Here is a 16,610-nt window from a genome sequence, read left to right as displayed (position 1 = left end):
AGCCAGAGTTCCAAATTCTGTTGCTAAGTCTAAAACGGGCATTTGAAGAGGTTGAAATAGAAGTGGTGAGGGAGGATGATGATGGGGAGGAGTATTATGTGGAACGAGAGGATGGAAGATATAACTATGCATGCGTGGAGTTTTCCTTGTCCTCATTAGTCTTGTGGGCGAGCATCCTTTCCACTCCTTGGAAAAAAATTGAAATTTCCTTCGGCTATTGCAGAGAAGCATTTTACAGAGGGGGGGCCGTTTGGGTATAGCAAAATAGGCATGTGGATTTAAAATCTTGTTTCCAGAAATGCTCCCATGGCAAAGACCATTGACATCAGCGAAAAAGACTCATTATCTGAAGTGATCTCCACACTTGTCAAGCCGCGCAAAAGTAATTATGCAAAGGGGAGGTAAAATTGTTTAATCCCACATGGAGGGGGCTGGGGAGCCTTTTAACCTTTTTATACACAACCACACAACTCTATGTTGTCTTAAAGGCGTGAGCCTTTTGAGGACACAAGGCTCACGCATGGAGCCCACGTGTGTATGGGTAGATAGTTGGCAACTAAAGACCAATTTTGACCGAAAATGCAAGCCAAAGAGATGACGTCATCTAGTGGACATGTGGTAGTCAAATGTGCCTTAGTGAGGATAACCGCACGGTTAGTAAAAACAACTTCGACTGTGTGAAAATAATGGAGTTAACCACATTGCGTGGTAGGAGCAGTTAATGCTAGGTTAGATGAAACTGCCCTGAAGTTGCGAAAAGGCTTATTTCGAAGCCTTTTCGCATTGTCGCATAGGTTAACCATGGTTAATGTCATGTCCCCAATTTTCTGGTGACAGTTCGATTTAATTAATTTAATTAATGGTTGTCCAAGGACAACTAATTAGTTATTTTAATTAAATAAATAAATATTAAAAGATGACCTTGTATTTAATAAAATGACTTTAGTATTTAATAAAGTTACTTGGAGTATTTAATAAAGTCACTTGAGGGATAAGATCAAAAGGGTTCTAGAAGTCTCTGGAGAGGATGGAGGGAAAAGAATAAATAGGCACCCCGGGGCTCCATTCGAATCAAGCAGTTGTGTTATCTCTCTTGTTTTCAGATTGTGATTCAATCACAGGTGCATTGTGAAACCTAGGGTTTCTACAATTGTCACAGTTGGCCATTGAGAACGATAACTCTCAATTGGTTCGCAATTTTGAGGGTGTGAAATATCATCTGAATTATTGCAGATTGGAGGTGACATTCAGTCATTTCATCAGGGCAGATTTTGAGGCCTGAGGCCAAATTTGGAGGATCATTCCGAGAGATTGATATTCGAGGTTTTAGCAAGGTTTGAAATTTATTATAATTTCAGGTGGCAAGAGGAGTAAGGCAATATCTCAGTCTTCTATAGAGAAGGACGCGGTATGAGCAGATCACTACACAGATATAGCTACAGGATCAAATTACCCTTGTTCTCTTGATAACCAGGATTGAGGTCGAACATCCCTCGTTTTTTCTAGCAACAACAATTGAAGGTTTATATTCCTTGATTTACAGCAAATAAAGAAACGCATCATCCCTGAGCGAAGTCAAAGAGGTTAGCAGAAATAGTGTTTGATAAAGGTCAGAATAAATGAGTTCGGAGTTAATATTGCAGCAGGTGGAAGGACGCTAAGGCGGTTCCAAATATCATTGTCGATTTCCTTGAAATCGAGCTGGAAGCGAAACCAATTCAAATTCGCAAGAAGCAAGCTGGCGGCAGAATTGACATCCAACGTGGGCGGCATTACCTGTGGCTTTCGACTACAGTGTTTGGTACCCGAACACCCTAACGGACTGTGCCCTTTTTGCAATGAATCTGGGCAATTGTATCGGCAGTTGAGATGCAGTCTGCAAACTGACTTTGGCATCCATCTTAACCTATACAAGAGGCGGCAATATTGGATGATCTGCATGCTTGATTTGGGCGATTTAATTCTGCTTTGTAGAGGCCTTGCTACAGCCACGTGGGATTCACATTTGGAAGTTCAAAAGCATTTCATCTGGCGGCAACGGGTTTAGGGATCATTTCGATCCAGCTTCAAGGAAGATAATTTTGGGCAAACGAATCATGGAGTAAACCATCTGTCCGTGGGAGAGATATACAGAGATCAGGATCAAGTCTTGACAACTGCAATTCGTTTTGAGCAGCACCCGTATCGGTTTAGAACCCGATTGGAATGAACTTCAGATATTTCCTACACAATAGTTGGATCATTTAGCCGGATCAAGAAAGTGATAAAGTCAAGATATACATAACCCTAGAAGGCGTAAATCAAGAGCAAGTTGTGTCCAATTTCCAGCCATAGTCATTTGATGTCAAATTCCATGACGTTCAGGGGAAAATTACCGGTATGCAGTGCCAAGGCCAAGACTGAGCTAAATACGATCCACTCTGGACCCGCCTCAAGTTTGGAATCTACCATCAGCCTTTAAAATAGAGGTTTGGACTTAGGTTCTTATTGTCAATTGGTTGTAAAAAGAATATGAATGAATCAACTAATCGTAGCAGACCAAATTCGTGCTTTAACCAGATCTGATATTCATTTCCATTGAATTGTTATTAGCTGCCCTGTTATAGAATACTATCGGCATTATCATTTCCATTTAACTTGCTATTGTTGGCAAATTGTTACATTCTTCTTCCTCATGTGAATGCCAAATATATTTAAAAATACCACAGTCCAGTATTGTCTTCCGAGGTCTCAAGGGAAGAGCTATCAGCGCCCGTTTGCTAACTGTTTGACAAAATGCCTAATCATTGAAGTTTTAGTATTTTGGTGTTTAAGAGGCAAATATCCTGTCGGGGATATTACAGTTAAGGAAAATGAGCTCTGACGACGCGAAATGGAGTAAATCGCATGGTCATTGAGGTTAAAAGGTGGTTAGGAGTTAAGGCTCTGAACTAGTGAGAATGTGACACGTGGCAGTGGGCCTGGGTGGTGGCGGCGATAGCTTTGACGAATCAGGGGACGGCATGTGGCAGTGATTTGGCAGGGCGCCCAAAAGGTTGACGAGGTGGTGGTGATTGTGCAAGGACAAACAAATCGGGTGCTACCACATGTCACAAGTGGTCAACAGGTTTGACTCGGATGCAATTTAGAGGGAAAATATATGAAGTCATAAAAAATAATTTTTATTATTTTTCCTTCAAATGTATGTGCAATATGAAAGATTTAAATGATTTTGAGATATTGTATAGTTTTGACTATACAACTTTTTAAATTTTTCATCCATTTAAGTAGCCTGTTCATGGGTTGGGGTCTGAATTTTCAAACAAGCACCAAGGGCCATTTTTATCATAAATATAGAGTGTAATAAACTATTGGAAACAAAAGAAGATGAGCTTTCCAAATCTGCAATCAGAATGTGCATAGGTATTCCCGAGTAAAAGTTATAGTTAGTTTTGTAAAATTCGGGGCATTCTCAACAGAATGAGTGTTTTTCGTGATTAAGCTTCAAGATCAGTTAGAGAGCATATAGAGGAGTTTGTTGACTCTAGATTTAGGGGAAAATGTTTTGAAGAGTATTATTTTGCCTCTAAAGTCATTTGGCGGGTGTTTTGGCCCTTGTTTTAATATTAGAGTTGGTATCTTTTGCAATCAGTTGTGTTCATCATTTTTCATGCATTCTTTAGCAGCAAGGATAAGATCTGAATTTTAGTTACAGGAAGAATGAAGAGAGAGGTTTTTCATCAGTAGGTGGAGGTTTTTTCAAGTGGACAAATGGTAACATCATAGCAAATCTTGGATATCTTCTAGTCTTTATATTCTCTTCGCTTCTCTTACTCTAGGGTTGATGGTTGGCTGTTTCTAGAGTATTGAGTAGAGCTCTAGCTATGGTCCCACCATTCATGCCCGACATTTTTCTTGTATGAACTATAGTTAATGAAGTTTTATTGATAGTTCTAGTTTATTCAACAGTTTTATGAGTTATTTTCATGCATCCTCGTGTATTTGTTTCAAGGAAATAAATAAAATGCCGCAACAAGTTTATCTTCAATTTGAATCTTGTCTCCTATTCGTGTTGTTTGTAATCTTTTGTGGTTTGTGAACAAAGAGCACAATTTTCAGTTGCAATCTGTTTTAGGTTGTATGTGTTGATATGTTTTGCTTGTGATTCAAGGAGTGATGTAAATGCTTAGTTTATCGTCACATGGTTGCAAATTTCATGAAGGGATAGGTCGAGTATGAGACTCAAAAATGATGCAGATGTCTGGTTTACAAGGTGAATGGATAGATTTGGAAGTCTTGATATATGAAATGTATCAATGATATCCAAGGATGTGTGTTAGTGATTTGTGTAATTGCCCAATAGATAAGGCACTGATCAGCTATAGGATCCATGTGTTTTGTTGTTCATGTCTTGGTAATGCTGAAATCAATCTTTAATCAATTATCCTTTTCCCTTTATGTTGAAGCGCTGAAAAGAGTTGCCCTTACTTAGTTTATCAAGTTCATAGGTCATGTTATTAGCTATTTCATGTCCATGAATGTTTGCATAAGCAATAGAAGGTTAAGGGTTTTGTTTGCTTCATAAGATTCAGTTGTATGCTTTTGAAATTGGTACCATATAAAAGAATTTGAGGTTCACCCACCTAGGTCTTGCAGAGCCTGAAGGAGTATAGCCTTATAGTTGGCCCCGATGTTTGAATCGGTATGTTGAACATGGGAATTAGCAGCCCCTAGATGTATTTGTTCCTATCATTGGGTTATTAAAAAATTGTTAATTCAGGAGCCAACACAACGTCTGAAGCAAAATAGCGATATCCCCTTCACATGGCACTAAACATAAACTCCATTGCTTTGATGAATCCAACTCTTTCGCATTAATTTTAGAGAAGAAGATTGTCAAAAAGGATATAGAAATATATCACTTGAGAACAACAAAGCACCATGAATATGATAAAAATATTCCTGTAGTTGCTGAAAACAAACATGATCATGAAATGATAATAGGCTGCCCGAAGAATAAGAATGAGCCACTGGAAAAAACCACCCAATAAGAAAGCACGTGAATAGACGATTTAACTTCAAGGAAGCAGTGCCGGTGACAAAGTAACTGAAACAATAGAGCTCCAAATTGTATGAAATACAACCACGGAAGAATAAAGAAGTCTGTCGGTTATAATAAAGAAATCTCCGCCACGAATGAATGAAGAATGACATAAGCCACTTCTGACAATAGGAGAATAAGACACAACACAAAACAATAGCTCTACATCAAATACTCCAGCTTAAGCCAAATGACTATGCTTGATAAAAGAAAGATTCGATTCTGGATGCTGACAACAAGAACAATAATGTTGAATCATGCGACAATAGATTGGAACGACAACATTTTCTTCACTCACGCGATGCATCTCGAAATGAAACTGTTGATGAGGATTCTATCTCTTGAAGAATCCAACGTTCCTCCATAAACATCGACATGAATCCAATCATAACATCATTGAGGTATGCGGTTACTTAGCAAAGCCAATAGAATATGGAATTTCCGATAGATGCCACTTGAGATGTCTCCAGGACATCTATTTCTTCTGCTGCAACTTGAGAGACATCTAGCAAAAATTGTCAAAGTGAGTAAAATTACCTCCATTCAATGCTCCAATAGTGATGTTTCCCACACTCTTTGTGACACTTTAGAAGATAGTTGATGGAACTGTATTTCCATCAAATTCGACAAATCTTTGTTAGTACATAAACGGGCCTTGTATTCACCAAAACTTTCAAAGATTTCAATTGATCTTTTTCTTTCGTTGATCTCTTCACGATGATATTCCTCAATATTTGTACTTGAGTTTGTCTGTTGGAGGAGCAACGAAGAGCAGATTTTCAAATGCAGATGCAGCCATGGTTGTTCTTCATCCTCTTTTGGTCTGAAAACTCCTACAATCTCTAGCAATTTGAGTAGAGACACAAGATAAAAGAAGAGAGATATCTTTATTGTTATAGTCTTAAGCTGGCTCTGATACCATGTTAATGTTTTGCCCATAAATTAGAGATAAACAGTGGAAAAAAAGAGCATAAAACAGATACAAAAGACGCAAGAAATAATCTTGGGAAAACCCTTTCACTTGAAGGGAAAAGCCCAGCCACACCAGCAAAATATGACTTTTATTGATATAAAATATTTGAGTACAAGGCTTTCACTTAACTTCCTTACAATACACCAAGCAATCACGTAAATAGATTGAATTTAGACTTTTCGTCTTACACATGAAGGTTTATCTAAATTTCGAATACGAGACCTTTCATATGTCCAAATATTCAACACTTCACATTTCCATACGCATGCCTCTTCGCATGACGTATGGCACATGTCTTTTTGCATAATATTAACTTAAATATAATCACAAATTTCTCTTTCAGCTGAAGATGACCATAACGGTCATAACAAACATATTTCTATCTCATAAAATCTGAGATGAAGATCTTTATTGTAGCTGCAAACTTCAACACTATGGGATAGCATTTTTTTAGAGGTGATGGATCATGATTTCTCATAACTAGTATCAATAATTAATCAGGCTTAATTAGGTCTATAAAAAAAACTAATATAGATAATTGTCAAAATAATGAGATGAAAAATAGGTTAACATTCTAATTGCATCCGTGAAACAGATTACTTCACACTTGATCTAAAAAGGGGACACTTTGCTGGTCTTTTCCATAATGGGAAAATAGGGGCACAAAAGAAATTTCGGAGAACTAGGGCACACAATCTGGAAATTTATTTGCGTAAATATTTTCATTACAAACCCATAATTGGATCAGATTTTGGACCTAATTTTTGCAGCTAAAAGATACAGATTTCAGATTATTTACGAGGTTAGGCAAGTACAACCAAAAAGTCAAAAGCACTTAGTTGTGCCTAGAATTTTCAGAACTGAGATACAATTACTTTTTTTGAATTTTTGGAGATAAAACAGATTAATATGCAGAACTTTAAATGCCAAAATATATCAGTTTGGTTCAGAATAATTTCCAAAACCTAGCCAGCCCTCAATGTAGCACTAGGCTTCCAAGACAGTCAACGCTAGGTCAGACTGAAGTGTCCAATTTGCAAATATTTTAATATGCAACTAATTGGCATAGGTATTCCATAGCTAATTTGCTAAAACTATATAAATCATATATAAACTTGCAAATGTTTTAATCTGTAACTAATTAGCATAGGTATTCCATAGCTAATTTGCTAAAGCTATTCTTATCATATATAAACTTGTCATACTTTGGTTATGCTTGTTCAAGGAAATAACAATTGCCTCAGAAATGTGTGCTTAATTAAGTGCTGAAATGAATCCTAGGTAGTTGTAAACTTGTACATACGAAAAGGAACAATTAAGAACTGCAATGTACAGCTGTAGTAGAACTAATAACATGAGGACTTACCCTAGAGAAAGTCAATATGGAAAAAGTATAGAATATTTTGCAACCTTACGAATCAATTTGCATTTTCAAGATATCCAAGAACATCAATAACGTTTAGTGCGTTTTCAGCTTGCTGTGATCTGGTACACTCCTCGTCAGGACTCAGATGCTACAGTTTTTAAAATCACTACATAAGAAGCTTTACAAGGTGGAGCATGAAATATGGTTTTACAGTGTTGTATGTGTTTTCGCATGCATGACTGCAATTGAATGAAAAGTGTATATAACAGCTCATGGTGTAACTCGTAACAAATACCAATTTTCCTCCATGTTCTGGTTTCGGAAGCATACTGCATTGTATTGTTGGTGACTTGTTTGCACCCCCAAGAGATAAGGGGGGGAAAAGTGACGGGGTTGCATATATAGATAATTTCATTTAGATGTTCATGGTTACTGATAATGTTAGTTCTGCATAAATTTGATAGTGCATTACATCTTTCTTGTTTTCAAAAAATATGTTTTATTGATTGATTTCAACAACATGGGAAATCCAAGGCTTGGAGGATATTATAATGCTCACATATGATATCAGAAATGTGTTGAATAATAACAATAATACACAGAGTTAAAGAAATCTCATCCAAGACAAGGTCTCTGGCCCAACATTTCTTAATATCCGATATACTCAAAGAATTAAAAACCTCTTCAGGTTGTGCAACATTATGTTCACCTAGATGCAATGAGTGCTAAGTGTACCATTCATTCTCATGAGATATCGGTTCTAGTGAACAACTGCTTATGAAACATGAGTGAATGAGTTTGAGTCTTGACTCAAAAGCTACTGAGTCGAATCTTGATATCAATATCACAATTTTTTTATATTGCTCATTTGTTTTTGGTGAAATACACAATAATATGCCACCAGTTAGAGACTTTGTTTAATTTTATATGGGTAATTGCGTTTGACTCAAGTACTGACTCAAGTACTGCACAATTGAATCCTGATATAAATTTAATGATTTGACACTATGGAAAATATCTACTATTTATCTAGAGACGTCCCTTTCTATTAGTCTTCAATTTTAAAAAACCGTAGGTTCAAAGTTAAAGGCAAAAAGCCAAAAATTATCTTGTAAATTACATGTTATAGCATGGTTGGCTCCTATAACACTTGTCATATGCTTGCCACTACAATGCTACATACATAGTCACATTTTGAACACACATTTCAAATCTAATAATCAATAGGTGGGGGTGAACTACGGGATATGATTTTTTTTTTGAAGTGATAGATCGTGACTTCTCATAACCAGTATCAATAATTAATTAGGCTCAATTAGGTTTATAACAAAAACTATTATAGATAATTGTCAAAGTCATGAGATGAAAAATAGGTTAATTGAAATATCCCAAATGGATATTGACCTGGTTTCTTTCTAAAAATCTATTCAAATCTTAAACATATGCAGATGTATTACAAAACGTCAATATAGAAACCAGTAGATTCTCGAATAGTTATTAACCTGTTTGTTCTCAAAATAATATTCAAGATTCAAGCATGTGAAAATGCATTACAAACCAACAAAATTAAACCAGTAAACTGTCATACAACTCTTTAAAACATGTTATTGCGTTATACAACAGCAATACAATAACCAGCAATTAGAATCCAATCTTAAAACACAGTTTTACAGTCAGATTGGAACACTAAGAGAAGAACATGTAAGTGCATACGAGACACGTAAAGTAACGTCTCCACGGAATATGGGTTTGTGTCCATTGTCTGTTGGCATGAGGGGCTACGCCCTCACATTGGCTGAAAGATGAGGCTTTCCAGTGTACAGCGACATCGGGTCTAGGTACTCAGAGATATTAGAGAACAAGTAGTTAAGCCACCTCTTCGAGGAAAAACAGTTGTACAAGACTGCAAACTTGATCATCAACATGCACCGAAGAAGAGAAGAGTTAGTCAAAGAGTTACAGCTGGATTAGGTTGTAGTTAGCAGGCGGGTCCCATAGGCTGCTTTGGCCTCGTGGACATTATTAAAATCCTTCATATCATATCATATCATATCATGCCAAATGAAAGAGTGTCTTCTCCTTTTATTCTCACAGCTGTGACTCTTCGACTTCCCCCTTGACTTTTTGTCTTATCTCTCCTTGTCATCTTTAGCTCACTTTGAATATTGAATTGACCTTTTATAATAAGAGTCCACGCTTTCATAGTCAATTTTAATATCATATAAATGTGTCCTTTAATATCTCTAATGTACCCAAAAGGGGACATTACATTAACAGTCTAATTGCATCTGTGAAGCAGATTACTTCACACATGATCTAAAAAGGGGACACTTTGCTGGTCTTATGCATATTGGGAAAATAGGGGTGCAAAAAATAATTCTGAGAACTAGGGCACACAATCTGGAAATTTATTTGCATAAATATGTTTTCATTACAAACCCATAATTTGGTGAGATTTCAGATGTGATTTTTGCAGCTAAAAGATACAGATTTCAGATTATTTTTGAGGTTAGTAAAGTACAACCAAAAAGTCAAAAACACTCAGTTGTGCCTAGAATTTTCAGAACTGAGATACAATTACTTTCCTTATATTTTTGGAGATAAAACAGAGATGAATATACAGAATCTTTAATACCCAAATATCTCAAATTGGTTCAGAATAATTTCCAAAGCCTAGCCAGCTCTCAAAGTAGCACTAGGCTCCCAAGATGGTCAACACTAGGTCTGTTTTATGGGCTCCTCAATAGCCATCCACAGACTGCTCAGAAATTGATGGTTCACAGCTGTAGATGATTCCAGATCTGCGTCTCCAGTGCTGAGATTCTCCTCCAATTTGGTCTTTAAACCCGATGAATACCTACAGCCTAGAAATCATAATGTGCTACGGTTTCACATATGTGAGTTCTTCCACGAAAACTCTTCTGACTAGGAAGAGCCTGTATGTCCCTTTCAAATCAGGGATACTAGAGGGTTTCAATCCACAATCCAAGATGTAGAAGTAGTCCACCTCTTAATCAAATTCTCCACATTGAAAACCTAGAAATGAGCCAATAGGCTCCTTGAAAACCCACACATCCTCATCCTATTTGCCACATACTTTTTAAAATCACTTTACGTACATAAAGGGGAAAAATTTTGTCTTTTGTCTAGGAGTCACTTAAGTTGCATAGAAAGATGTGCCCACAACTTAATATCACTGAAGTTCCATAAAAAGACATGATAAATGACAACCAATGCACTGTGCTTGCATAGCTTTTGACATGATCAATGTTCTCTACTGAACCTTGGTATCACCTGATACAAAATTCTTGCCATTATTGCTGTTAGACTATACTGAATTCAATTTCGCAGTTTATTTATCTAGGGAATATTGATTGTTACAAAGACGTGGGATTCAAATTTAATTGAATATTACAATTGCATTAATTTGCTTTTCAGTTCTTTGGTGCATATTACTTTATTAGTTATGTGTACTTGAATGCAGAGTACTTTAACACTAATTCTAGGACAACACATGTTTGTAATTGAAGTGCCTTGAATGTCTTACAGTGAAACCAGATTTTTCGCAAGTCTATCACTTCATTGGGAGTGTCTTTGACCCCAACACAACTGGTCACTTGAAGAAGCTTAAAGAAATGGATCCAATTGATCTTGAAACTGTATGTGTATAAAATTTATTGATTTTGCAATATTATTTATTTCTACTTATCTATTTTAACATTTTCCATGTTGAAATTTAACATATTTTGCACATTCATTGTGTTAGTGAGGCTTTCTATGAGATATCATAAAGTTACTTGAAAAGATTGAACTAACACTAATTTCAATGCCTTCTGATTGTCTGCATTATACAGTAACTCACAAGCCTCAGATCAAGATTTGTAAAACGAGAAATATTTTTTAAAGTTGAGTGTTCAGGATTTTTTTAGAGTAGTATTTAATATCTAGATATAAGAAATTCAAATTTTGAGTTAATTGTTTAAGAGCTCAGAAACATCTCTAGTCTTTCAATAACAAAAGCATAAACATTTTTAAAGTTATGTTTTCGTTTTGTCAAATTTGCATTAGGTGGTTGAGGATCCAACATTCTTATAATTTTTTTGTGAGTTTACTTCTGAAAACAAGTTTTTGGATCAGTTGCTTGAAATATAGAAATGATCAAAATTCAAATATGCATGCATATTTTCTTTATAAACCTATAGTGTATTTTGTTGGCAGTGGGCCAATGTCTCTTGTGATTTGTGACATGGTTTAACCGCCTCCTGGATTACATAAGTTATGTGGTTGTATCGGGCATCAACAAGTTGATCTTTTGGTGCAACGACAATCATACTTGTAATAAGTGGTATCAGAGCTTGGTCATAGGTTCAAATAATGCAGTCCGCAATGAGTAATGCTAGGAGGGGGATTGTTGGTAGTGGGCCAATGTTTATCATGCGATTTGTGACATGGTCTAACTACCTCCAAGGAATTCTGTAAGCCTAGTGGTTGTATTGGGCATTAACATGATGATCTTTTGGTGCAATGAAAACCTCACTGCTAACATATTTTCTCTAGCAATGATAAAATAGGGGGATGGCTCAAACCCATAAAATTAATTAATTGATAGATAAAAATGGTTTATATCATAGTAGCATTACTTGAAAGTTAGAATGAGGATTGACTTGGAAAATCATAAGTATTAATGGAATTCAATTATTCAATATCTAATTAGGAAACAAAATAGTAGTTTTTCTTCTGGCACAAGACAAAACATTAACTCAACTAACAACATTGGAAGATTTTGGATTACCCATCAAAACAATTCGGACAAAATCACAATCACAACCGTGACAAATCCCTAAGCCCTAGCGGCGACACAAAACTCTAGTTATGTAGATGATGGTGATCTTTATGTTGTTTTCTTTGAAGAAGACATTTAGGTAAAAAACTGAGTTGAGGAGGATGAAAAATCCATTTCTTTTGCTGATATCTTGCCATTAGAGAAGGCACAAATTCTTGTGGTGAGGAAAAATTCATGTTCCCATGATGGCATTGTGACTCAGGCAGTCTAGGGGATGGTGATCTAATGTTGTTATTTGTGAGGGTGTTTAGGAAAGCAAATAGGTTGAAGGTTGAAGGTACATGGGATGAGGCTGATTGGAAGATTATTGTAGAAGTCCAAAATGGTATTTCGTTTTCGGGTCTATGAAAGGGCTTTCTTCTCCCATCGACGGTCAAGTCTTTTGTTAAGAAGGGTGATAGTGTGGTTCTTTCTCCATCTGTTGTTGCCATCCATCTTTCTTCATCTCCTGCTATTGTTCCTGTTATGTTCCCTAGGGTTTTGAAGGAATTCTATGGTATGGAGGCTTGTGTGTTGCTAGATTTTGATGCTCCAAGCCATTAGCTAGGTTATGCTTGTGTTATGGTCCATGGCTGTTGAGAGTTTTGGTAAACATGAACTCCCTAGGATTTCTATTGAGGTTCAGGTGGAAGGGAAGATTACAATTTATAATCTCGAGTCATATTCTTGGTTTAGGAATTCACTTATTGGGAAGTTCTACAACAATTGGTCCAACATTGATAATGTCAAAAGATAGGCACTTCGAAATTAGAAACTAAGAGGCTAGGTTGAGTTAGTTGATATGTTGAATAATTTTTGTCCATTTTCCTTTCCCAATTCGGATGAATGTTCAACAATTCTTCTTGAATGTCTTTAGTTTCTGGGAAAATATGGTATTTTTCTTAAAAGTTGGTCTTCGGGTTTCAAGCCAATGAACAATACCATTTTCAAGCTTCTTGTTTGGGTTCAATTGTTAGGGTTGCTAATGGATTGTTTGGACGATTTTCTCTTTATGATTGTTGTCAACTCTTTTGGGCAGTATTGTGCTATTGATTCAATGATCAAATTCAAGAAGTGCTTGTTGTTTGCTAAATTTTGTGTATTTGTGGAGAAGAACAAGGTGCTTTCCACTCAGATAGCCTTATCTTTAGACTATGGTAATTGGTGTAGCAAATTGAAAAGGCTCTCCTGTTATTTTCCATGCTTGTGGTAATGTGGGCTTTGCTATTGCTGCTTGCTTGAGCAACAAGAAATACCAGTTTGTTTGGAAGAACGGAAACAAATGTCTACTAGTAAGGAGTCCATTGCTACCTTTGAGGAGGTGCTAAAGGAAGATAACCGGAGGAATTTTTCTATGGATTGTACAATGATGGATACCATTTTTAAAGCTTTGGGGCTTAATGAGAGATCTACCCATGGTCTCATGAATATTTCTTGTTACAAGAAATAAAGTTTAGGGGAGAAGGAATCTTGTTCTATGGTAAAGGAAGAATTTTAGGAACAATTCTTTAAACCACCTCGACCTTGAGTAGTTATCTAAGGATTTTGTATTGGCTTATTTGTTTGTAGGGGAATGGTTGCTCGTCTTGGTTGTCCTTTGTTGTTCTTGTTGGGCTTCTTGCATGATCTTTCCCTTTGTATAAGACTCTGGGCAATAAAAAACATAAATGAACTTTATTATTTGTTTTACAACTGGAGTTACCATTTTTCCTTATTCTTGCATGGAAAAGTAAATTGTAACAATGGAAATTGCAAATGTTAAAAGCAAAAAGCTGAATATAGAGTAGAGTTCTTGTAATGTCCGCATTTTCTAGCCATTATTCTTTGATTCGTCATTAGTCCTTTTCACCATGGTCCTATGGCCTAACCAAGACTTTGGAAGGATCAGTGTGATTTTTGACATAGGCATATTCGGTTTCAGGAAGATCAGAGTCATGATAGTAGGGTTTCTAGATACTTACTATTTATAGTAAGTCAACAAGGGTTTGTATTTCTAGTTTTACACTATTAGACTTGGAGGGTCTTGTTGAGAGCATTTCAGCAAGCTACTGCCCATGGCTTTTTGAGTTCGACATGATATTTATTTTAATGCCAAAAAATTTAATAGTCTTAATTATCATGCCACTTTACGATTAAAAGGAGATATAAATAAAAGTGGAACAAGAGCTCTATGCGAGCAGCAGTCCCTGCCTTTTGGGATTCATTTGATGGATGTGTTTTGGCATGAAACTTGCTTGTCTTGTAGCCCTCTTGGCCTCATTTTCTGCCCAAAGACCAATCCACACCGGGGTTGTAAATGAAGAAGACAAAGGTAAAATGAGATTGTTTAGATTTCCATCTACGCAGTACAAAGAGGCAAATGAAAAGGCAATCGTGAAGGAGACTATTTTGATTCCCAAAAAGGAATCTTTGTCGCCTAATCCATGTGTTGTCCTAATTTTGAAGCTCCCTGGATTTGGGCATTGAGATTCTCTTTTACCGAATGGGCTTTACAGGTATGGAACTGAAAAATCTGGATTTATAGCCATTCATATTTACTGAGACGCACATATGTAAAAGAGTAGTAAACCAGACTAGAGGATAGATGTTGGGTCAAAGCTGAATATTAGCCGTGGGCTATGGAGAGGCCTTTTTAAGGAAAATATTTAAAAACTATTAGGAGCTAAACATCGCACAAGCTTAATTCAGAGAGCAAACGAGATGAGAGAATCATAGACTTGTCCCTGTTAGCAATACGCACAATATCAGGCTATCTTGCTGTTTAAACAAAGTCGGCAACGTGTCTTGCCGCCAATAATAGAAAATTATTGGCGACGAGTTGAAGGCCTTTAGATCATATGTTCGAATTGGCAGGTAAGAATTTATGGCTCAATGAAAACTTGGATTTATGGCTCGGCGGTGATTTACGTGCATGAAAACTATAAAGAGGCAAGCGTTTGTGAAATCAGAAATCTTAATAGAACGAGACCTGATAACCTGAACAAACAATTTCATGAAATCCACAGAATTAAGCTCTATAGCAGAATATGGAATGAGGGACTTACAGTCGAGCCAACACAAATGCCAATCGCCTGAAATGCGCTAATATCGACCTCAGCTTTCACACGGGGGAAAACGCTCCTGTTAACATTCACAGCGAAGACCAAAAATCACTTTCAAGCACACCCTCACACAGATAAACCTGTCAACAAGAAAACGAAGGAACCAAAAAATCCCATACAAGTATACAAAAAATCCCATACAAGTATATAAATTGCAAGACCCGTCGTTCATACCTCTGCTTCTCCAAATTGCGCGGAAATTGCTTCTTCATACTTTCGAAATTGGCAAACATGTTATGCTCTTTATCCATCTCGATTGTCAGTGGCTTGCTGGCTCCGTGATGTTAGCATAATAAATGCTAACCTATCTCCACAGTCCACTACCCTGCCATCACATTAATGAAAATTAAATTGCCTTTGCAACCGACATACATCTCATTTTTGTTCAATAACAATTTTCGAAAAAAGCCAATAAACCCCAGCAAAATTGCTCTCGGCCAATCATAAATCTGAAATTAGCAATTGATAATTCCATTTTCTTAATACAGCTGCTTAAACCTTACGATATGGCACCTGCTGAGTACCAAAAAAGAAATAGGGGGGGTGAAAAAAAAACATTAGTTAAAAGGCAGGGACTAATAAGACGCAAAAGAAAAATGAATTATCAAGCATAGAAAAATGAAGAGACATAGAGATGGCTACAAAAGGACCTTTAGAGGCCCATTCTCTACATGCTTAGATTTGTGATTTGATTTCTGATTTCTCTTGGAGAAAATTGGTAAGCTTTTGGCTTTCTTTTGCTGAAACCCCTAGTATAGAAACCTTTAGGATTCTCGGTGGATTGGACGGAAACCCAATTCATCTTCAAAGTGGATTCGTGATGGAGTTCTTCTTGCATTTCAGGTTCTTTCATAGTATTCCAATCTAACTATAATATTGTACTTAAGATTGGGTTTTAAGTGTCATAAAGTTATTGTATTGCTGGTTTGTAATTGTCATGTCCCCCACCCCACTCTAATCTCATAATTTATCACTTGGCCTATTATGAGCATCTCGATAGGCTAATATGACCTTGCAAGGGATGTGGAGCTGGTTGACTTGTCTTTTCTGCTAGCTCGGGTGGACCTTTTTGGTGTATCTCCACGTCAGCTCCTCCTGTCCATTGACGTTGTCAGGCGTGTGAGGTGTGACCAAATTAGTTGAGTGGTTACTCCTGTCTCCTTTCCCTCTAGTCTCCATTCGCTACCGCTTCTATGTAACGGTCAAGTGCATGTTTGATCTTGTATTACTTTAGTCATGGCGTTTTCCTCAGTTATGGCTGGGTGGAG

At 36.7% G+C, this 16,610-nt stretch overlaps 1 protein-coding gene across 2 annotated transcripts in view; it reads left to right on the top strand.

Moving 5' to 3' along the window:
• LOC149578401 (protein REVEILLE 8-like) overlaps positions 1-16,610 on the top strand; it is a 143,450-nt gene that overhangs the window by 89,648 nt on the left and 37,192 nt on the right. For both annotated transcript variants that reach the window (XM_089828873.1, XM_089828867.1), the window contains exon 6: positions 10,969-11,078. In XM_089828873.1, the coding sequence (XP_089684999.1) occupies positions 10,969-11,078 (110 nt within the window). The remainder of the gene's footprint in view (positions 1-10,968; positions 11,079-16,610) is intronic.

Source organism: Cupressus sempervirens, chromosome 1, assembly GCF_028749045.1.
Source record: "Cupressus sempervirens isolate cs-2001-9-10 chromosome 1, ASM2874904v1, whole genome shotgun sequence".
Classification (NCBI taxonomy): domain Eukaryota; kingdom Viridiplantae; phylum Streptophyta; class Pinopsida; order Cupressales; family Cupressaceae; genus Cupressus; species Cupressus sempervirens.
Note: the sequence above shows the minus strand (reverse complement) of the source record. Positions and strands in the feature narration are given on the sequence as shown.